The sequence below is a fragment of the Gavialis gangeticus genome, unplaced genomic scaffold (genome assembly GCF_001723915.1).
Source record: "Gavialis gangeticus isolate Ggan-Ray unplaced genomic scaffold, GavGan_comp1, whole genome shotgun sequence".
Taxonomy (NCBI): Eukaryota; Metazoa; Chordata; order Crocodylia; family Gavialidae; genus Gavialis; species Gavialis gangeticus.
The window spans coordinates 36,740,108-36,764,636 of NW_017729027.1; the positions used below are offsets into that span (position 1 = coordinate 36,740,108).

The window sequence follows — 24,529 nt, forward strand, 5'->3', positions numbered from 1 at the left end:
AGGTCTCTTCCGACTCATTGATTCTATGATTCTATGATATAGTTAAGTGACTCCTGCACCAAAGCCACTGCATGCACCAGGAAGTAACTTATTTTCTATTTACAATCTCAGCCACATATGGGGGGGCTCATTTGGCATCTAGAAAGCTATCAGATATACCTGGTTGTCAGGCAAACCTGCAAGCCTATTCTAGGGCTACACAGAGAGGCTGTGGGACCTGAACCTGTTCAGCCTTCGCAAGAGAAGGCTGAGGGGGGACCTGGTGGCCATCTATAAACTCGCTGGGGGAAACCAGCAGGGTTTGGGAGAGACCTTGTTTTCCCTAGCACCCCCCAGAGTAACAAGGAATAATGGCCACAAGTTGTTAGAGAGTGGGTTTAGATTAGACATCTGAAGGCACCACTTCACAGTCAGGGCGGCTAGGATCTGGAACCAACTTCCAAGGGAAGTGGTGCTGGCTCCTACCCTGGGGGTCTTTAAGAGGATGCTTGATGTCTACCTGCCTGGGGTCAGTTGAGCCTGATTTTTCTGTCCTGCCCAGGGCAGGGGGTCAGACCGGATGATCTACAAGGTCCCTTCTGACCCTACTTCTATGAATCTATGAATCATTAAAGTAACTCTGCCAACAAAATGGAGGGATTCAGCTGCCACAGAGGAGCTATGAATATTCTACTGGCAAAACTTCCAAGTGCCTTGGCACGCAAAAGTTTTCCTGTGGCAATAGGCCCACTCCTCCCCAGCCCTGACTCTGTTGTAGGTTAACCAAAATTCTGCAGGGTACAGCAGGGTCTGCTTAGCCTATGGAACCAATGTTAAGCTGTTTCTGTAGCTTCTAGACAAAATGCAAACACTTGCTTGACAGATTAATTGCTTCTGCTAGGACTCTGAATTAAAATGCAACACACTTTAATGAGGTACTAGCAGAGGTACAAACAGAATGCCCAGTGTTCCAGGAAAAATAGTAGGGACATTTAACTCATTTGAAATAAGTCTCTTTCTAATAGAAACTAACAGGATTTGGCAAGTGGTGTACGCTATTTGCACAAATTGAAATGGCTGTACGGGTTATTTGTGTGCATCTCAGGCAGGTTACACTATACTACTGCCATCTGCTCTGATGCCAATTGTGGTTGTAACAAGATTCAAACACATCAGGCAAAACTGTACTATTATTTCACAGACCAGCTAACATGCCACGAAGCAGCAGCATTTTCCAGAGAATTTAGTGCAAGATTCTCAGCATTTCAGTATGATTATAGTGAACAGGAAAAGGTGTTGAGTTACATAAAAGTGGTAAAAAGCACACAGTGATTTGCATACAGATACCAAGGAATCATATACATTCGAGCTTCAGCAGGTCAAGCACACTGTAGACACCAGGGGATGCCTGTCCTGCGTGCCTTTACTCTTCTCCCCCACCCCACCACTTAGTGCATGACACACTGCCATGCCCCTTTATTTCTGGTATTATCCATCACACTCATGCTAGGGCCTCTATGCATCTTCCCTAAATGCTAGTCTCCCATTCTCCTCTTTCCCCGCCATGACAGGGAGGATCTGCATCCCCATTTCTCTCCTATACTCCACACCCTGCCAGGTTGCTCCCTGCCCCCTCCACTACATGCCAAGTACTCTGTACCTCCTGTGACAGCTTCTGAGATCCTGGTTACCCCCTCAGGGAACTGCTCTCCCTTTCACCACTTCAGACTACAGATGCCTGTTTCCTTTATGAGAACTTCTGGGTTCCTGATCTGCCCACCCCTTATCCTTCCCTCCTCTAAGGCCCCTGTTTTCCCTATCACTAGGTCCATTTAATAACTTAATTCCAGATCCCTACTTCCCCATGACCTTCAAGGCCCTTACCGTCCCTCCGATACTCTCTACTCGCCCGCAGCCAACAATGTTATACCCCCTTCAATTTTCCACTTGAGTTCCCCCTTCTATTTCTACATACTCTGCATGAAAAGGCTCTCATTTCTGTTAGCGTACAGGCATAGAAAGACAGATGCTCTCCATTCAGCATGTTCAACCACTATCTTGGATGTGCAGGCAACACAAAGCTTCTTTGTCTATAGCACCAGGCAGTCTGTGGGCCCAGATTTTCTCCTTGTCATCACAATTACTAAAATTCTGCCCACTGATACCTAGAACGTAGCCTGAAATTTTGGAAATGATTGGATACAGATTTAAACAATTACCAGCATATACCAGACAACCAAATGCTGTGAAACTCTATGTAGGACCTCGCTTTGTTGTGCCTATTATCTTTCCCCATTTCATGGGCAAAAACTGAGGGAGAGATGAGGCTGAGTAACCTGCAGGTGAAAAGAAAAATGATCATACTGAGCCATAAAGCAGACAGGATAAGAAACCAGGTCTGCTAATTTTCAGTCCCACACTCTAAGCACATCATGATTGTTCTGTTTTACAGTACCTGCATCTATCCATTGTCTTTCCAGGTTTTACCGATGACTTAGATCACTGGTTGGCAACCTTCTCAGGCTGCAGGCGAAAATGACCCAGTTTGAGTCAGAGATGCACAGGAGCTACGACCCAGACAACACACTGTTTCTTTTTGCTGTGGCACTGCGGAAATACCTGCTGCCACTGCTTCTCTCCACCACAGGGGAAACCCTCCCCCCACACTGCCAAATCCCATGTCCACAGGCCAGTTGAAGTGGGTTACAGGTTGCCATTCCCTGACCTAGACAAAACTTCTCAGGCCTCTATTATACTTAATCCTAAATCAGGAAATTCTACTTCTGTTCTACTTCATAGATTGCTAAAAATTGGTAGGAAGTCCCAGTGATCCCAGCAGTAAAACTAGATGTATTGGTAAGCTTAGTGTTTCACAAATCACCACTGTAGATCTGCCTGTTTAACAACACAACCAGACTTGCCTAAAGGCTCTGAGAAGACCAGCCTCTCAATTTCCCTCTTTTTCCTCAGGACATAAAAAAGCAGCATGCACTTCACAGCCAAAACCTGACAAATGATCTCAGGATTTCCTTTTATATCTGCTGAATTCTACCCAGGAAGAATTACACTTGTGTTTGAGTGCATTCAGTTATAACTTGAGCTTAAACTGTGTTTCCAGTAGCGTGGAATCTGACATCTGCCGTGAGAAATTATCCGCTTAAAACAAACTATTCATTGAGACTTTGGTCCTCTTGTCCAAATGCCACCATACTGCACACTGACCAATAGTCACATCTCCTCTACTTTTGTTCAGGCCTGGACAAGCAAACAGACAAAACCTTGGCAATAGTACAAGTATTCTCTAACAGTTCACTTAAAACAAAAATGTGCGCTAGTTCCTACAGCCATCTGTTTTCAGATTTTGTTTGTGGATCGTTATATCTATAGTAGTTAATTGCACAAGACATACCTCTTTGGGCAAAGAAGTTAATTTGTTTCTGTCGGCATTCAAATTATTCAGCTTCTTTAGCTTTCCAATGCTCTTCGGCAATGTCTGTTTCAACAAAAAACAAAGTGAAACATGAACAAGCATTAGAGCCTCACAACGTCAAAACAAAAGTTTGCTTCACTTTGAAAGAATAACTGAGAGGGCCCTTTCTTGGGCTGCAACTGTGAAACTCCTGGTTGCAAATGGAAGCAGATTTTGGCCCAAATGGTTTTGGTTCAGTTTCTAAATGAAGTAAACTTAAATTGTGCCAAAATGATCTTTCAGGCAAAGTCTAAAAGCATTAAATATTATTTGAAGAGAGAATGATAGTTTCTAGGGTCGGAAGGGACCCGAGTAGATCATCTAGTCCGACCCCCTGCCATGGCAGGAAATAGTACTGGGATCAAACAATGGTGAACAACACCAAATAGTCCCAGTGTAACTACATCTTGGATTGTATTTCCATACAACATTTTCAGCATTAAATGGGTGGCTGAAGCAACTCATTAACACCACAAGGAACTACATAACAGCAACTTCACAGTATTTGCGTTTGCAGTTCAGCTCCAACAAAGCCATCAGATGTATGCAGTAGGAGCTAGCATCAAAGGAACAAAACAAACTTCACACCTAACATGATATCTAACAAAGTAAAATTTTCTCATTTGCTCATTAATCATAAAATAAATCAGTTGAACACTGAAGTGCATAACATCAGTTGTAGTGGTAACCCTCACTGCACCACATCAGAACCTTCAGTATCCATCCAGAGGTAACGTGCATTTATGGGAAACTCCCCTGTATTGTTTTGAGCAGCAGTAAGGAAAATAAAGACAGGAAAAAAGACAGGAAAATAAAGACATTACAATCAGAAGGAACTGATGTATAGCAACAGTCATTTGACCAGGCCAACCATACTCACCAGCAGTTGGTTTTCTGTTAAAACTAGTTCAGTAAGGCTTTCACAGTCTCCAATTGCTTCTGTCAGCTGAGTAAGTCTGTTCTGATCAACCTTCAAGATGGATAGTTTCTTTAATTTTCCTGCATATAAAAGGCAACATTTTAGCTTGTGTAGCTGCAGTTACATTATTGCAGCACATCTCTAATGTAAGTGGATGGATAAGCAATAATGTTTTTAAAAGTATGATAGGGTTCTCTTCAACAATTAACAAAGAGAATTAAAACACTACCCTAAAGTTGGTCTATACATCTTTTCTACAAAGGAAAAAAAAAGCAATTGTGCTGTAAACCTGGGAAGAAAACCTCTCTTTAATAAATTCCATTAAGGCCATAACTGAAAGGTGTTCTTGGAGAAAAGAATTTCCGATCATATTTCATGAATCTGCCATTTGACATAGAAAGTTAAGATATATGTGTTAAGCAATAGGAAATCCTTTGACATGGGGACAATGCAGCATAAAATCAAATAAGAGTCTACTTTTCAGAATCCAAAAAGTAAGTGTGAACTTGGAGGGAAGGGGGCAAAAAGAGACAAAAAGTATTTCCTGATCGATATACAAAGAAGTTTAAACATAAAACTAAAACCAGGATACTAAAAACAAATGAAAGCTGTACTGAAGTTGCACTAATCAATATACACTCCTGTGAGTTAAGTACAGGATCCATGGTCCACTTTAAGATGCCCTTAACTACCTGTTCTCTTATGAATGAGACCACTATATTTGTACAAGGTAGCATATTTATAGAATACATTCTTATCCTGAAAGTGAGGATATTAAATCCTTCATTGTATTATGAAAGCTCTATGAATATAGATTACTTATTTGTATCCTTTTATGAACATCAGTACAAAAAGGTTTTAAGCCCAGCCTGTCTCTCATAATTTATCATTTTAGCAGGCCGTTGAACTCACGCTATAAAAAAGGGACACAGGGAAGCATGTCACACTGATAAACTAGATAGAGACAAAGTATATTTTCTACTCTTGTGGATACACCAAACACTGAAGAAAATCCCAATAATGCCATGTTGTGGTAAATGCCACAGTGTCTGAAATCTGCACATCAGCCTCACAGTCTATAAGCGGTACCCAAAATAATCTATTTGACATACACTGCATTTTAAAAATAAACTTCATTAAAATGATTACTCAGGCACCCAACTATTATTACTAATATTAGCTTATACTGAGGTAGAATCCATAAATCCCATCAGTTAGCTGCTGTACTAACTAGCTGAATACTGGCCAAGTCAACAATGCTTCCGATGAAAAATACATTTAAATTGACAGGGCCAAAAACTTGAAAAGAAAATCATTCAGGGATGAGCTGGGGCCCTGTCATTCTCAAACAGCTGTGCCAGTCACAGTAGCTGCGCACACAGACAGCTAGCTAGTGCAAGCACTAAGTGCTGGTCTGCATCTTTGGGTCTGGACAGGTCTTCCTCTGTTGTACAATCGTTTCAGCCAAACCATTGCTACGAGAAGGATACAGGGTCATACATTTAGAGAGAGAGGCTGCCTGCAGACATTTTTAAAAAAAAACAACCCAAAAAACAAACAACAGAGCTTTAAACTCAGTTTCCACACTGTGCCCAACACATGTCCAAAACAGCCAGTTGGACCTGGCTTACCCAATATCTGTATGGATCAGGAACTTTAGTGAGGCTTTTTTGACACTCTTATCTAACTGCTGATTGAATCAGCTTTAGCTAAAAGAGCAAAAAAGCCCCACTGAAGCACTCAATCTATATATACACTGTGGAGCCAGATCGAAGCAATGCACTATTGCTTCTGGTAAAGTGAGATTTTTTGTTTGCTTAGTTTTTTTAATGTCTGCAAATAGCCAGAGTCTGGCCTCTTCTGCTCCTTTGTGCTCCACACCGTAAGAACGTATGGCAAGTAGGAGCAATCCCAGCCACTCTAACCTGTGCTTCAGCAGGGGCAAAAGATACTGGGGGTCATTACTGTCAGTTCACAGGTTTATTCTCCTTTTGCACACCCTCTCCAAGACTCAGCAGGTCAGTAAAGCACTAAGTCTCCACAGGGCTCTAAAAGGGAGGTGTCATGGATCTATAGGTAGAAACACTAGAGGAGGAGTTTTCAACCTTTTTGGGTCACTGTACCCCTGGCGGCCGGTCAACAAGGCAGGAGTCCCCCGGCAGCCAGACAGGCAGGGGAAGAGGGGAGTCCACCAGCAGCAGATCAGCAACCAGGGGGGTGTGTAGGGGTGGGTCCCCCAGCAGCCAGTTGACGAGGCACCCACTGCTGAGGAGTACCCCCTGAGGCCATCAGAAGTACCCCCAGCAATACCCATACCTCCAGTTGAAAACCCCTGCACTAGAGGATTCCTCCGGCTCCCCTGAAGACAGGTGGGAGAGAGGCTGTGTAATACAGGCAGTCCTCAGACTTACAACACAATTGTTTTCTGAAAACCTCGTCTTAAGTCGAAATGTTGCAACTCATAACCAATTTTCCCATAAAAAACAATATTATAAATGGGGGATTGATTCCTGAAACAAGGCCCAATACTGTATTTTCACCAAAAATACCCCAGAATTTTGTACGCAATCAATTATAGATAAGTAATACAGCTACATTAATGTATTTATATTGTAAATAGCAATCATATTGATTTAGGACTTTTTTGAGGTGACTTTGCTGGACTTTTTGAGAGGCTCTTGGTTGGACTTTTTGAAGGGGTCTTGGCTGTAGGTTTTTCTGGAGTCTTGTCTGCTTTCTTAAAGAAAGTGTCCAAGGAAGTTTGGACAGATGTTCTCCAGGGAGCGCAGCAAACTTGTTCACTGGCATGGCGTCATATCAGATCAAGCCGTGTAAACTTGAAACTGATGTCAAAAAGTTGAAACATGATGTCAATTTATAAATGTTGTAAGTGCAAAACATTGCAACTCGAAATGTTGCAAGTCAAGGACTGCCTGTATGTTGTGAAGGCAGTGACCTTTACGGAGGAGCAAGAGAGGGAAGAGGTGGGGGGAGGTTGATCCTGGGAGATTTTCACAGGAAATTTTATTATGGCGCTAGGTGGTAGCCTGAATGCAGGGCAAGGATTTCACCAGTCTTATTTTACCATGCTCTGTTGTCAAAGCTCACTTTTCATTTTTCTATTTGCTCTTCCTTGTAATAACACTTTTTTTTCTGTTACTTTACCAAAGTGCCTGTGGTACATAGTAATTTCTGTGCAAATTAATAACCTGGGAATATCCACTCAGCAGAGTGGGGGACCACTAGGCTTACTGCTTGCACCTTCTATTAATCAGTCGTTGGATAAAATGCATAAATGTTTGGAGTAGGGAACTAAACCCAAGACTTCTCCTTTGTAGATATGTGAACTAATTACTGGACAGAGGGGCCCTGTCACTAAGCAGAGTGCAGCAAGCCAAGCCTGCTGTGTGGGTCTGCACCAAAGGAGTGCCTGCTGGCCATTGGGCAAAGGGGAGACGCCTGCATGTGGCTGAGGAACAATGTGACTGGAAGGGGTGAGGAGTAGAGACGTATAAAACCAGGGCTTGAGGCAAAGCATGGAGGATGGCCCAGCATACTGTGGAGGACGGAGCTCGTGGGGGAGAGGGGCTTCAGAAAACAGGCCCATGGATACCCAAGCTGCTCAGAAGCAGCTAAAGGGGAAGTATGGTTTGCGGTGTGGTACTGACGCAGATTGGGAGTAAAATTTCATTTGGGAAGCAGTTTGCTTATATTTGTGTTATGTTTTTCAACTCAGAGGCCTAAATTCCATTATGATCCCACTTTATATCACCAAATGTTTTTGCAGATCCAGCCTCTTTTACTAAATAATTGAGTTCTTACAGTATACTAAATTTTGGAATTTTACAGTATTCTAAAAATCATCCCCAGTGATTTGGTATGTATAGCTGAACACTGGAAATAGACTAATGAACTTCAGATAGTAGGTGTCATATGTTGTTCACCAAATTAATTATAATTTTACCCACATCTATACTACAGAAGAAGTAAATGTATTTGAAATGTAAAAGACTGACAAGGGATTGCATGTATTAAATATTTTTAAAACGGTAAGAGTTTCATATCTCACAGAATATTTCTAAAGCTATTTAGAATACATCCACTGCCCATTCAGACAAAAATCAAGTATTTGCCTGTTAATATATTCACTTTGTACTTACCAATGCCATCAGGTAGCACCTCAAGTAAATTCTGAGAAACAAGCAAATCTGTTAAGGAAGTCAGACCACTGATCTCTTCAGGAAGTCTTTCCAATTTATTTTCAGAGACATCCAGACATAGCAGGTTTTTCAGGTTTCCTATTTCCTGTGTTATGTTAAGACAAAAAATAAATCATGTTCCAACATGCCACAATTTTTAAAGAAATATCCCAGAAAGAAGTCAGGAGGAAGGTGAGGCCTTTTCTAAATACTGAAGGGAAAAAAAAAAACAGCTGCTTTTGCATAACACAAAAGTGGTTCAACAGCAAAACGAAGACAGCAGCACAGGCTAGAAATTTCAAAGCTGCTTCTAGCTGCACCAATATGTATTTAATAGGTACCACAGGAAAGGAGTATAGTATAGTATGAAGCAGCAACCAAAACTGAGCTTTTTCCCCTAGGAAAGGCTATGAAGTTTTTTTTTCAGAACTACAGGTCCCAAACCGCACATAATTAAATATGCCCTTACCAAGTAACGTACTGTAAATGATGGTGAGCCCTTCCTGGATGACAATAAAAATTTATGGAATACCTAAATATAGGTAGTTATGGCATCTTTAGATCTCCCTTCACAAGTTTTGGAACAGGATTCAGAAGTGTTGTACTAGCAAAGCAACAAGGACCTAAGAAACTACACTAAAGTCCTCAGTTATTAACAGTTACTTAGTTTTGACAGTGATAATTTGTCAGTTATATAGTTTATTTAAACATCCAATTGAAAAAAAAACCTTGCACCTTTTATTTTTATACTGTTCACAGATGTACACCCTACTTGATTGTACACCTACACACATTTTGGGAACAGCTAAGAATTTTAATCATGAAAATATTCAACAGTGCTGAACAAACACAGCTGGAAAAAAGACAAGAACAATAGAATGGCTTCCATATACCTTCATGTATAACTGTGATAAGAGCACACCAAAACTAAAGATCAATGCTGTTATTCAGCAGAGATAGCTATTTTTAAATACTGAGCACTGAATTATGTAAATACAGATGCTAACCAGCCTTAGCATTTGTTTACTGTATATTAAAAAGGTGTATTAATTATGGCTAGTGCAGAAAAATGTCTGCTGAGCCTCACATGTCCACAGAAGTTCTAATATTGCAGAGTCTAATTGGATCCGCTTATAAATTCTCATTATATCTAGTTGGTGATGTCAAAAAGGTCAGAGTAATCAGCAGAGCTATAACTAACATCTAAATCAGATTGCAAATCAATGTAAAAAACAGCCTTCAAAATTTCCACTCCACTCTGTGGATTTAGGACATAGAATACAAGCCTGTGAATAAAAAGCAAGCAAACGTTCTGATTTTTTTTACTTGAATCTTTAAAAAACCTTGTTTTCACTATGCTTAGAAAAGGAAGGATTCCAGGTACGTTGCAATACTATGTCTCCTCATCCCAAAAATGAAATCAGTCACAGACTTCCCTACATGGATCCAGTTGCAAGATCAGATTTTTCTACTTCTGGTTTAGAAGGAGTTTTATTATCCTTTTCCCCCCTTATACAATGCATTTTGAACAGCAGAAACAAATAAAAATAACCCTACAGATGTAGAGTTCACACACAAACATCTAGTGCATCTAGACAAGTGTGAAAAATAGAGTTAATTCAAGAACACTTTCTAAGTAGTGGTGCACTACTCCCCGAGCCTTGAGCCTTAAGGTCCTGGTAGCCATTATAGCTGTGGCATAATCAATGTGTTAATAGAACTACACAAACTGTAACATGCCACACGTTGAACCAATTTACAGCACAATATAAAGGTAAGCTGACCAGAAAGATAGTCTACATTTAACATGGATCATCTCCACAGCTGGTTTGTATCATGCTTTAAATTAAGAGTGTGCCAAGTCTCATACCTGGGGCTGCCTGTGCCCCATCTCAAACATCAGCTGATTGTCAGGACTGGGTATGGGGAAGCCCCAGGGTCTGGGACAGATGCCTCATACCCAATATCTGGAATGAGCCATGGGGAAGCCCCAGGCATGGGACCTGGGGCTCTCCACTGCCAGATCCCTGGGTAGGTCCCTGACATCATGCTTCCTTTGAAGGTCTAGACATCAGGATTGGGATCTGAGGAATTTTATTCCCAATCCCAAAAGTTGTGTGTTATGCTATTCAATCTGGAATGCCAGGACACAATTTTTGGGATCAAGCAAAACATTGCTGAATCAAATCATGTAATCATATTAACGTCTGCCAGGGGCCTTAATACTGAGCCTAACTGATTTCTGGAAGAAGAAAATATTCTGTCAGTATGTGACCACTTTCTCCAATACAAACATCTGATAGATTTCTCACAGCATCCTCTAGAGTTGAGAGGTGGGATTAATGGGTAGATATCTTAAAGGTATTCTCCATACTACATAAAAAACTCTAATAGATTGTGTAATTTAAAAATTTACAAGAAATGAAAAAGAATATCACTTTTGTTTAAGATTTTCACTTTTACTGCACAAGAAAAGCTTTTAAATAGATAAAACTACTTTTAAAGACAAAACATATTAAAACTCTGCTTTACCTGAGGTATTTCAGATAACTGGTTTCCATCCAACCAGAGATCCTTAAGATTGAAAAGTGCACCAATGGTTTCTGGCTGCAACATTTAATCAAAAATAAAAGAGTATTAGTACTTATAGCATTTGAACAGATAAAAAATTTGCTACCCTGAGGCAGCAGCCCCAAAAAATAAGTGACCTGTTCTGAGCACTATTTGTAAAACCACACAGTTATAATTTAGAAAATGTGACATAGTATAACCACAAGTACTAAGATGTGTTCATTACATACATTGAAAGGAATCCAATATGTCATTTAGGTACTTGATAAAGGGCTTGGATAGGAGATTAAAAAACCCTTACGCTGGTATAAATTACTTGAAACCAGTGTTGAATTACACCAGGAAAACTTTCATTAGTGTAAAATACACCAGTGTAGACATCTGTCCTCTTTCCATTCCACAGAAGCTATATACTCAATGCAAACCAGATCTTATTTGCTCCCGTGCCATCCAGTGGCAAAGCACTACAGCAGTGCCTGATGCAAGCAGCAACCTGGAAATAGGACATAGATCTATCTGCTTTGAAGTAAATGACACCATCTGTCCAAGCCCTCAAACTCTGTGTTAGGCCAATAAAGTCTGTAAAGAAGGCCAATAAAGGAGGTGGAAGAAGTGATGCAGTCTCAGATATTTTAATGCCCTCACCAACAAGGGAGAGATTAGTGTACATGTTCAAGTGACAATTCAGGACTTATTATACCACCACACTAACAAAACACATTCAAATTACTGATAAAAGCCAGCCACAGTAATGTTCGAGATTTCATCTGGAACATATTTGTGGCTAGTTTGTTATTTTATCACACCATAAATTGGCTGAACGTGTGGCACATTACAATTTATTGTACAATTAAATAAATGTAATATCTGGCAGAGCACCCAACCACACTTGTACTTCAGATTAATAATCTTGTGTGCAGGTGTGTGCATCTGTATGTATAAATACACACACACACAAAGAATATAAAGTTTTCATAATTATCATTGCTTTTACTTTTGGAAATTTCTGCTCTAGATATTTCAATTCCAGAAGACACAGGAATAACAGGATATCAATACAATATTCCATTGAAAACATATCTTACTAAGTGAAAGAGCTCATTGTTTCCTAAATCAAGTTCTTCTAGTCTCTGTAGCTGGGTAAGAGATCTGTAGGAAGAGACAAAATGAAATAACCATGTTAGACAAAATCATCAGCAACCCTAAATATTTGAACCTATATTGTCACAAACTATACTCTGAATTCAAACACATTCTAGAAAGCATTTTATTGGTTATTTTATTCACATTAAAATACTACTGTAGAACACTGGGTTTGTCAACATAATTTAGTGCCTTTGAAACATAAAACTTACTATAAAGCAATCAGACTACTGCCCATATTTCTAATCACCAGTCTGTACCATGGTCAATACCACAGATAGTTGAAGTCAGATGAAAGCCTCCATAATATATCCAAAACAACTGCACAATTGAATGTACAATTCTACAGAGATCATATGAAGTAGTTTAACAAAGCACATAAACTAAAAATGGACTTAGTCTGCCTGCTCACCAACAGCAAACAAATCCTTCCTAGTTGAAAAGCCATCAATTTACAAAGATAATTTCAGCTTGGATTTAAAAAGACTTCTAGCACTTAACGGCTTTACAAGAAGCCCTCTGAATGGATACAGCAGAAACTTCCTGACACCTCTAGAGCAGTTTGAACCTCTCCCCCATCTGTAGCATTATAAAAAGAACTGGACTGGTCAGTTTTATTACTGCTATTCATAACCCTGAGCAGCAGTAAATCTGAGATGGAAATGCAAAAGATTCAGAAAGTTGCAGATTATTGGAGGCAACCCATTCTGTTAGCAGTAGCAATAACCATGCAACTGAGATCTCTTACTCTCTGCATCAGTGGTATCAAACTCACAAGCTCCAGTGGGTGCGATGAGGGGCATGGGGCCAACACACAGGCCAAATTGGGTCCACAGACTGCCCCATGTGCTCTAACTCAGCCCTGCCCCATGTCACCCACAGCATGTGCCTGGACCAGCCTCACGCACCACCTGCAGTGTGGGGCTGGGGCCACCACATGCTGCATGTAGCATATGGGGCCAGTCCAGAGTGTGCTGCACGCTGTGCGAGATCTATTCAGAGACCAACGTGCAGCATCGCGGGCTGGACGATAGAGCTTTGTAGCCTGGATCTAGCCAGCAGGCCGTTTCTTTGACACCCACACCCTAAACCACATATGAAACACTGGAATCGTGGGAAGGAAGGACAAAACTACACACAGAACACTATCCTCCTGTTCCAGTAACGAAAAAGCAGGAAACCCCCAAAAGTCAGTGGTCTGCTAACTAGGGGCTGATGTAAGAAAAACAATTCCCTGAATGTGGTGCAGTTGGAAATCCCAGCACTTTTCACAGCAGCTGAGAGTGGGATTTGATTGCTAGGATGTTGCTGGCAAGCCCTCTTAAGTCTTTCATTTTGGCTTCTATTTAGAGGCTTTAATCTCCAATCTTTGTAAAGTTTCTGTTAAATCATTCAATCCCTAATATAGCTCCACACAGTTTTAGTACAATCCAAAATAAATGTTAAAGTTTTGAAGTATGAGGTTTTTATTAGTCCTACCCTCACTTGCCTAACTATTAATTATTAGTCCTGAAATGAGCCAAACCTCCATCACACTTAACAATATTTACACAGAAGAGAACACATTTGTGTTAGGTTTCCAATACGCTGAACTTGGGGAAGTACGATTTGCACACAACCTTCAGACTCCTCATTCCTAACAAGTAGCAACTAAAGTTCATAAAGGCAAAGTTGCAGCTCATAACCAAAAACACCAATGGCTAAAGAAAACATTTTCTTCAGCTCTTGGAAAAATTCTGACGATGCAAAAATGTATACAAAGCATACATTACCATATAACACATGCATGGCAACTTACTCAGGTAAATATGTCAGCAAATTTTCTCTGAGTTCCAGTGAAGCCAGATTATAAAGGCTAAAAGGTAAAAAATAAATTATAGTTACTTCAGAAGTTTGTTCAAATAATTTTAGAACTTAAAAAATAAAGGAGAAGCTATCCACAGTGAATTCCAGTGATATGTAAAGAAATTAACTCTAACCTTTTGTTAATCTTCAGACACACACTTTATATAAACTTGTCACAATTAAAACAGCATCTTTAAAGCCTTTTTCCTACTATGGTTAAAAACGTTACAGCAAGAAATGAAACAAAGAAAATACAAAATTTCCATGGTTAGGAAGGTCAGTTGTATTAAGTTACTAAAACAGACTGAAAGGGGGCTTGGGGGGTTTTTTAGTTTTGTTACTGCAATGTAATTTACTTATTGGCTTTTAGGTTATGATGTTAGGGCTGCAGGAAAAAAAGAGATACAGCAGCATTAGTTACACTCCTTTTCTGCTATTTCTACCTTTCCATCCACAATATCCCCATCAATGTAAGTGACATCATGCTTCTAAACTGGTCAGACTGTATCCCAGGCTTTTGCTAATATCAACATAGTAACATTCAATTTTTTTCAGGGTTTTACTTATGACTAAATGGAAAACAAGGAGTCAGACATTATCCCAACACTATAATCTGCTTTAATCCTTCAACGTCCCAGGAAAAATAAAACCAGATACTGTGGTACAAATAGGAAAGTGGTTTTCTGAAGCTCACATGTTCTTCCTTCATAGAGTGCAAAAGGTTTTAATTTTGTTTTCTGAAAAATGAAGGTGTTAAAAATGGTTTCTTTAAAGCTTCTAAGGCCTAGAGAAACGCATTCAGTTTTAAAAATCCTATTTTTAGTCAAATAGTTTATTACATTCAAACTCCTATTAAGTAGGTAAAGGTCTACGCAACTGAATGTACATTACCATAAGGACACTAACAAACTTACAGCTTTCTATTTCTCCTTCAAAACAGTACAAGAAATAAATAATGAGTTGTCCCCAACACTAAGAAAGGTTTGGTACAGGAAACTGATAACGAGTTACTCCAACTGTAAGAAAGGTCAGTACCTTAACTGATTAACAAGAATGAGATTTTAGAATTTTAAGCTTCTCTTTCACTGTTGTAAAGTTGCACAACTCCTGCAGCAGATTACCAAAAGACATGGGAAATTCTTCACAGCTGGAGTCTGAATATCTTTTACAAAATACACTGTAATTAAGAACCAGTTACTGGGTTCTATACACTGCTGCCAGCTTTGGATTTCTTGGGCACAGTCCCAAGTGCAGTCCTCGCTGGCAGTGGAATTCTACAGTTTCAAGAGAAAAAGTGTTATTTAACTTTTAATCTATAAAACCTAAATGAGAACATCATTCAAACTTATTCAGATTGAGTATCTGTGGCTCCACTAACTGCAATAAAGGAGACTTCATATTCACTGTTCTAAATAAGACTTTCAGGTATTAATAAAAATTATTCTACAAACATATTGTGTTCACATTATACATTCCCTCATAGAATGTAGACCAACTTCTTTAAATTTTCAATTTGTGATACTAAATACACACTGGGCATGTCTACATGTACACAGACACTGAAGTTACTGCACAGTACTGTGAACCCGTACTGTGCAGTAAATATGGTGATTTACGCTGATTTGGGTGTAAATTTGATACCTGTATCATGCAGGTATCAAATTTACATGTGATTAGATATTGCACAGTAATGTATGTGTAGACACCTTACTGTGCAGTAACACTGTCTGTGGACTGACTTGGGACTAACTTTAATCCCAAATAAATCCACACACAAGCGTTAATACGCTTTAACACCTGCACATAGATGCCGGCCTATTCTCACTTACTGTGCAGTAATTTACTGTGCAGTAATTTTAAACCAGCATAAATGCACGTGTAGACAAGCCCACTGAATATTAAGACTTCAGTAAAATACTATTTCACTGAAACTTGTAATCTGCTATTAGATTTAGTTTTATTTTTTTAATTCTTACCACAAAAAATGCCTTTTAGGGCCTGGATAGAACTTCTGAGTTCTAGGCAATAACAAAACCAAGCTAAAGTGAGCAAGGGAGGCAACAACTAGAGTAATTACAATTTTTTCCTTCTAAACATTCCAGATGCTTTCTGGTTTGAAGTATGGAACCAATTAGAACTTAAAGAAATTACATGGCTAAAAACACCCTTTTCACTAGAAACCAAACACACTGACTCAGTCCCAAATTCAGAACTCAACTTAAATGCAACAGTTCCTCATCTGACATCAAAAGAATCTGAAACTAAATAAAGATGTTAAGCTTTAAAATGTTTATTTTAAAAACAAAGCAGATGCCATAAGTAGCTGATTAATCCTGTAAAATTAGGGTGTGTTACTGAGAGAAGAGTACATTTTAATAGCTCCAATGAAGTCTTCCAGGGATGAAGGAGAACAGATCCACCTTCTTTCCAAAAGGGACAGTGTTGGACCAAACAGAATTTTGTAAAACAAACATTTCTCACATGACAGTTTTACATACAGATAACCTCTATGCACAGCAGCATCAACTAAAACCATAAACCATCTCAGTGTGACTCTAATCTTATATCCTCAGGGACCAGAATGCAATTCACCTTTTGAAATTACTGAATTGACCTAAAGAAAGTTTTTCACAAAGATAGACACTATACCTTGAATGTCTTGAGCTAGGAACAGCTTTGTCCTAGGATAAAGTTGCATCTGTGTTTGTCTTGGAATAAAAATATCCCAAGATTAGCTAGGATGGTCTAGTCAAGGATAATCCTACCTTGAGCAGGAGATTGGACTAAATCATCTCATGAGTTCCCTTCTAGCCCTACTTTCCTATGACCCTATATCCTCCAAACTACTTTCACAAAAAAGTGTGAACACTTCCTTTCTAAAGCTTTTCCATAACAGCCTTTGACAAACAGGCCTGCAAGGGTTGAGGAGGTCTTACATAAGATTTCTTATGATCAGCTTTAGTATCCAACAGTAATTTCACTGCAGAGAAGGATGTAGGACTGAATACCTCAATAGGTGTGCTTCCTACTTATATTTGGATTCTCTTCAGTGCACCCTTCCAGACACCAGCCTCTATCATTCAAAAAACTTGCTGGTAGATCACATTCACACTGTTTACTTGTACTTACTCATCCAAAGAAATACTGTTTGTGTCAGGTTGTCCCTCCTCCCCCTCAGCCTATTGACAAGAGATACCAGTGACATGACCAATTCATCTCCTCTCATGGGGCTGCTTTGCTCCTGCCCTAGTCCTAGAGGTGCATACCTATGTAATTTCCCCTGGAGCACCATCCAGAGGGCTTACTCCTGCTCTCTTTCCCTACAGTAAGAAATTAATAATTCCCAACCCTGGTGTACACAGGTCCCAGTTGGGCTTCCATGCAACTCTAAATGCACTTATATCATCACCTCCCTTTTACTCCATCATTTCTGTGTCATCAGAAGAGTAGATTCTGGGACTGCACCCTCCAGAGTTCATTCTGTGACTCTGCCTCTCTATCAGCTCACACCTGCAGCAGGCAGCATGGCCCCTTGCTCCAACCCCTCTGCATCTTTCCAGTGTCTTTATCTCCCCAAGCCAGTTTACCTCTACCCACTACAGCTACTGTATCCTCACTGCCTCAAGGAAGACTGGGCCAGAGTCTCTGAGAATTGGAAGGGGGACCCTTGACTGCTGCGGCTGCACTTCTACAACACCTCGTTAAAGAGAGCAAGAGGCCCCAAAGCCTTGAAGGAGGGTTAAATTAATGAGGGAAGGAGGAGCCTGGACCCCATTGTTTCCTAGTTCCCCCTGACTAGATAACGAAGGTAGAGAGTCCATGGGTGTGGAGGGCCTCTATTGTCAGGTACACTCCTCTGTTTCCTCTCCCTTCTTTCTGGCCTGGCTAATTCTATCTATATTGCCATATGGCTAGAAGATGACAGTGCTTATGCTTGTGCTGTTTAGCTTTATTAGGTTAGTTCCAATTTTGAAATTCCCTCTTTAGTACGTCTACTGAATATAGATAAACAAGCACATTACTGTTGCTGAGCACAATGCATCAATAAATTAGGGTGGTCTAAACCTCTCAACATCCTTTAGTTGTAAAGCTGCCTCTTGATTCCCTCTGATAAATAAGCATCCAGGAGATCCTTAAGCAAAGGTGTCAGGCAGGGTTGCCAATTGCCCATAAAATTTATGGACACTCTGTAAAACATTACCCTAGAAAGCCCTGTCCATAAAAGTCCTTAAAAACATTTTCCATTCCATTAAAAAAAGAGCTGCAGCAGCTTTAAGCTCCCTGGCACAAAAGGAGGTGGAGCAGCACTGAAAGTCAGCACACCAAACTCTTGTGGCTGAAGCCTCCTAGATTGCTCCCTCCTCTGTAGCAATGTGCTGCTGCTGGGTCCCTATGCCCATCCTCTGCCTCTGACAGCTGCTCATATCCAAGGTACAGGGAAGTGGACAGAAATGTCCAGGGCTGGAGATCCCACAGCTTCTCTAGATAGCCTGTTCTATGCTTAACCATCAGTCAGAACCATCATCAGAAAGTTCTTCTTAATCTCCAACCTAAATTTTCTCCACTATAGTCTGAGGCTATTGTTCTTAATCGTCTCCTTTACAGCCACAGAGAAAATGCTATCTCTATCCTCTGTGTAATTGCCCTTCAGGTATTTGAAGACTGTATCAAATCTCTCTTCAGTCTTTTTTCTCCTGACTAAATAAACCTAGTTCTTTCAGCCTTTCCTCATAAGCCATGCTTCTCAGGCCCCTAATCATTTTTGTTGCTCTCTGCTGGACTCTCCGTATCTTGTGCAGGGCCCAGAACTGGATGTCGTCATCAGCAACCCTTGATCCAAGGATCTCTACCACAGCTCATTGATGGGTCCTGAGGTGACCTAAGAGTCCAATCCTTGAGCCACAGATCTGGCCACAGAAGTTTCAGGTCTTTCCACAGGGGAGAGCTGACAGCAGGCTGGTATTACTCTCCTTTTACTTCCTCTGCTCTCTCTTCTCTGCTTCAAGGACACGACACTTTACCTTGAAACAAGCTGCCACTTAGTTGAGGTTGGAGCATCACTGGAGTCAGTAGCCAGCTCCTCCCAGCTCTTGATGCTGGCATCCATTTTCTTGAGGTATGCTTCCAATGTGTCCTTGAAGTGCTTCCTCTGGCCACTGTGAGATCTCAGGCCATAACTCATTTGGGAGTAGAACACTTATTTTGGGAGTCAGGCATCCACACACAATGAAGGAGGTACTTGAGAATCACTATTTCAGTGCTAGTAACACTGGCTTCAGCAAGGATGCCAGTGTTTGTGCATGATCTTCCCATTAGATATGGAGCATTTTCCAGAGACATCATTGGTGATATGTCTCCAGGCTCCACAACAGTGGACACAGTACTCCAGATGAGGCCTTACCCAGGCCAAATACAGAGGAAGAATCACTTCCCTTGATTTGCAAGGGAAACTCCTGTAAACGCAACTGAGTATGTTGTTGGTTTTTGTTCTGCACCAAGAGCACACGATTACCTTATATTCATCTTATGTAACCCCCAGGGGGCCAACTCTAAACCCCAGATCCTTCTCAGCAGTATTGCAGACTAGCCAATCATTCTCCAGTCTGTATTTGTTCATGTAGCTGTTCTGTTCAACAAAGACAGGGCTTTGCATTTGTCCTTGTTGCAGTTCATCTGATTGACTGCAAACCATTTCTCCAATTTATCAAGTCATTCTGGATTCTAGTCCTACCCTTCAGCATATCTGCAACCCACCTAACCTGGTGACATCTGCACTTCTGATAAGCATGGGAATTTAGGTTAAATCTATATAGGTGAAAGACAGAGAAGGAAGGGACCAAACCTAGCAAATTTACAGTAGCCAGGATATTATATAAAAGTACTGTTTTTTATTATTACTACTACTAACATTATAGATAAACATTATTTGCTAAATAATTTTTTCAAATATTAGTATTTAGATATCCTAGAAATACCACATATTAGGCAAGGCACAGCTTAGTTCTGAGGAAGAATTCAGACTTGGGAATGCAGAGCAGTAAGCACTGCAAGCCCAGCAAAATAGACCAAAATGTATTGCTATGACCCCTCAAGTACCCAATCCAGTATGGCTATGCAGAATGGATTTCAAATACCAAACCACAAGCTACAAAAGTGGATTAGAGGTTTAATGTTTTACATTTACCAAAAGGCATCCTCATTCTCACTGCAAAGACTGCAAGACTGTGCACACACTGTAAGATATATGAACTCTCTACAGTAGGGCTGGCAAATCTGCAGCACAGATGCCACAAGTAGCATGGGCAGCATCTGTGTGTAGCATATGGCAGATTGTAGAGCTGTGTGAAGCTTCAGTAGCCGATTCAATTTGGAGGAGATTCAGCCCGATTCAGGCACTGACTCTCCAAAATTGAATCAAATTGGGAGACAAAGTAAAAGCTCTGAATCGATTCAAAGCATCCAAATCGAGTCGGAGAAGCTTTGGAAAAGATTTGGCCAATTCAGAGATTCGGCCATGGACTAAACAGACAGCTGACAGCTGCCTCCAGCTGGTAAGTCTACTGGGTTTGGGAGAAGGGGTGTGGGGAAGGGAAGGATTGGGGCTGAGGCAGGGGGGCGCATGACTAGGGAAGAGGGGCAGAGGGGAGCAGGATGTGGGCATGGCAGCAATGGGAGTGGGACCTCTGCCCTGCTGCCACTTGCCCAGCCAGGGTGGGATGTGGGTGTGACTCACTCCAGGCAGAAGGAGGCAAGTGGCAGTAGGGCATAGCCCCCCTCCCAGTGCTGCTCCACCTGCATCCCGCGCCTCCCATGCCAACTAGCAAGCAGTGGCAGGGCAGAGACCCCACTCCCAGCACAGATGCGGGTGTGGCAGCACTCGGAGCTGGGGCTATGCCCTGCTGCTCGGAGCAAGCCGCACCTGCATCATGCCCCCCCATTCTGTACTGGCTGGGCCAGCGGCAGCAGGGCATAGTCCCCATGGCTCCGCCTGCCAGAGCAGAAGCAGGCACAGCTGAAGGAGCCATGGGAGAAGCCCCCATGGCTGCCTTGCCTGGCCCCATCACCCACCCAGCCCAGCCTCTCAGCACTTCAAAAAAGCCCTGTACTCACTGGCTCTGGCAGCAGTGACTGGGTCCTCTGAGGGCTTGTGGAAAAGCCCCCCCCACAGCACAGGGCAGTGGTGGGCAGTGGGGATCGCCCCTCTCCCCTACTTGGCACCTGCATAGCAGCTGTTCCATGGTGCAGGTGCAGTGCAGCTTGGCAGGGCACTGTGTGCTGTCTGGGAGCTGGGGCAGCTCCAGCACTCAGCTGGAGATCGGCACCACTCAGCCCCAGTCGCCCCAGCTCCCAGGCAGCACACAGCACCCTGCAAAGCCACAATGCAACCCACACCATGGGGGTCTTCTGAAACTGATTCAGCTGAATCGATTCAGGACAGCAATCCAAATCAAATCACTGTCCTCTGAATCGGCAGAATCTGAATCTAACACTTCCTTATTTGCACAGGCCTAGCAGATTGGGGGAAGACAGGCAACGCATTGGCAGATAGAGCAGGAAGAAGAAAGCAGAGCATCAGATTAAGCAGGGGGCACATGGTAGGAAGCAGAAAGTAGAGCAGCAGTTTGGTAAGGAAGAACAGAACAGATGGCAGAAAACTGAGCAGCAGATCAGGAAAGAATTAGAGATCAGAGTGCCTCTTGGGGAAAGAGGGGGAGCTAATTTGTGGCGTGCCTGCCAAAATGGTTGGCCTCTGCTGCCCACATTTTCTTGGGGGCAAAGAGAAAGCCCCATATCCCTGAAGTACTGGGGACTAGAGTTGAGAAAAAAAAAAAAAAGGCAGTTAAAGTTCCAAAATACTGGAAGGAGGAAGCGGTAGTTCTAGAAAAAAGGCCACATCCCTATGTGGACCTCAAGTCCATTAAAAGGACAGAGCAGGAATATATATAGAATGCATTTCTGGTGGGTTTTAAGATCCCCAGTGAGGAATAAGAAGGGCTTCATGTATAAGCAGAAAACTTTAAATCTATTATAGAATTAAAATGAGAAATTAAGGAAAAATTCAACTGATAGTACTATCTACGAGTGGCTGCCTACTTTTTGAGATTAGTAATGTGAAACCTATGGCTATCCTACATCAGCATAATGCTTAAAATATGTTGAAGAAAAACTCAAGATTATCCATCATGTATTTCATGTCAAGTCTCCACTTTGAACAAAAATATTGATCCTTCGTTATGCTTAGTTTGGTTTCCACATTTCGTGCAGCAGTTACCATGGTTATAGAATGTGACTGCGGGACACAGCAAGCAAAATGTGATTCCATGGTTACTCCCTGTCCATCCTATGGATTTTAATTAGCTGGATTTCCAGCATTAAGTTTATTATATGACCAGGTAGCTATTGCCTTTAAGAAGGTGCTGGAATGACCCTGCATTGCAGCAATCTCAATGATTCCCTCTTTGTAAGAAGATATGAGTCAGGCAAATGAGCGTCTATTGAAGAATTTTCAGGAGATCACCACAGAAAAAACTGCAGGCCAGCCACAAAAGTTTTCAAACAGTGCAGGGTGTCAAGGTGTCACAGTCCAAGGCAACACCAGCTTGGAGCCTGAAGGGCCTCATATTGGCACTCCACTAAGGCCTCCAGCCATCACCTAGAATCCCATGATCCACTTGTTTCCTGGGACTTTAGGATACAAACTTCTACAATTCACTGTGATCACTACAGCAGTTCTAACTTGAATATAGCCCCAGCAGTTCTGTTCTTCAAGAGGGACAATGACAGGGTTAAGCAGTGACCAGCCAACTCCCAATAGCACTATTGAGGCTGTGGCATGCTACTGAAAACAAACACATTTCAGAGAAAACATATTAAGCAGCTTCTACATATAACTGGCTAAGCTAATTGTTCCTCTTCCACATGACCACCTTTGCAGTTTTCAAATGCTTCAGGGTCCTCTCATTGGGTCTGTGACATTCATGTTGGTCAGGTCACAGATCAAGGGCACACAATTCTCTTATAAGGTCAAGGCCATGGCTACTGTTTTCATACAGTTTCGTGTCCTCCATTAAGGTCTCTCATTAAGTTCAATCAAGTCTTGTTACCTGCATTGTCTTGGCATTAGTACTTTGCCTTTATAACCCCTTCAACTCCTGCATCTTCAGTTCCCGCTGGTAGCATCCTTTATTTTACATTACCTATTTAGCCAGGAATAAAATGATAAATCTATAAGTTTGCTGAGTTAATGCAGTAGCCTGAATTTTCCAAGATGTCACTGTATTTCACATCACTAGTACGTCATGGTTACCAAGTTAAAAATTAGATATTAATACAGAAATTAAAGGTTCTAGAAAACTTACAGTAAAACAAGCACAAGAAACCATGTACAATACTCCGGATATGACACTGTGCCTGTGTGGCAGTTGTCATCTCTAGAATCAAGAGGCCTCAACATTTTATCAGGGTGACTAAAGAAATGTATAAAGATTTGGAATAGAGAAAAGGTTTTTTGCAGAAGTTTAATGAACCATCAATCTTACATTAGTGGCACTGGAGAGTTTTGACAACCAGAGTCTAAGCCCTGAAGGGTTGGAAATCAAAATGCTAAAAGGCCTACGTCTGATCTACACATGGGCTACTAGGACAGGCAGAGTATAATTACACCTCCTTTTGTGTGATCCTAGAAAACACTGCAAACAAGTGCCTGGACCTCCAGCCATTCCACCATGAATTTGGCTCACAGACAGGCTGGTGGATGACAGGTGTCTTGCAGCTGAGCTTTAAGGGATGAGGCAGCCAGCAGGATGGTCTGGCACAAAGTGCAAGCCTTCAAATAAGCTAGTTATTCACCAGGCAATGGAATAAACTCAAGTGAGGAATCAGAGGGGCAATGACAACCAGGACCTAATGCAAGACTGATTTAGCCGGAAGTGGTCATAAGTCAAGTATTGCAGGGAGCACTCAAGCCAACCTACCCAACAAGGCTTCATAGATTTCATAGACATTAGGGCTGAAAGGGACCTTGGAAGATCAAGTCCAGCCCACTGCCCCAGGGGCAGGAAGTCAGCAAGGGTCATAGGATCCCAGCAAGATAAACATACAAATTTCTCTTGAAGGTGTTCAAAGTAGGTGTCTGAACCACCTCCGGCAGCAGTCTATTCCAGGCCTTGGGCACTCAGACTGCAAAGAAGTTCTTCCTTATGTCCAGCCTGAAATGGTCCTGAAGGAATTTGTGACTTTTGACCTTGTCATCCCCTGGGGCGCTCTGGTGAACAAACATTCCCCCAGATCCTGGTGGGCACCCCTGATAAATTTATTCCAGGCTGAACAGTCCCACAGCTCTCAGCCTCTCATCATAAGGTCTGTTTTCCTGACCTCTGATCATTCGCGCGGCTCTCTTCTACA

General features: G+C 41.6%; 1 protein-coding gene across 1 annotated transcript in view; it reads right to left on the bottom strand.

Moving 5' to 3' along the window:
* The window catches only part of LRRC1 (leucine rich repeat containing 1), a 144,647-nt gene that overhangs the window by 28,049 nt on the left and 92,069 nt on the right, over positions 1 to 24,529 (bottom strand). The window contains exons 5-10 of the mRNA XM_019520563.1: positions 14,079 to 14,135; positions 12,223 to 12,286; positions 11,099 to 11,173; positions 8,528 to 8,672; positions 4,329 to 4,447; positions 3,389 to 3,472 (exon numbers count right to left, since the gene is read on the bottom strand). Coding sequence (XP_019376108.1) covers positions 3,389 to 3,472; positions 4,329 to 4,447; positions 8,528 to 8,672; positions 11,099 to 11,173; positions 12,223 to 12,286; positions 14,079 to 14,135 — 544 coding nt within the window. The remainder of the gene's footprint in view (positions 1 to 3,388; positions 3,473 to 4,328; positions 4,448 to 8,527; positions 8,673 to 11,098; positions 11,174 to 12,222; positions 12,287 to 14,078; positions 14,136 to 24,529) is intronic.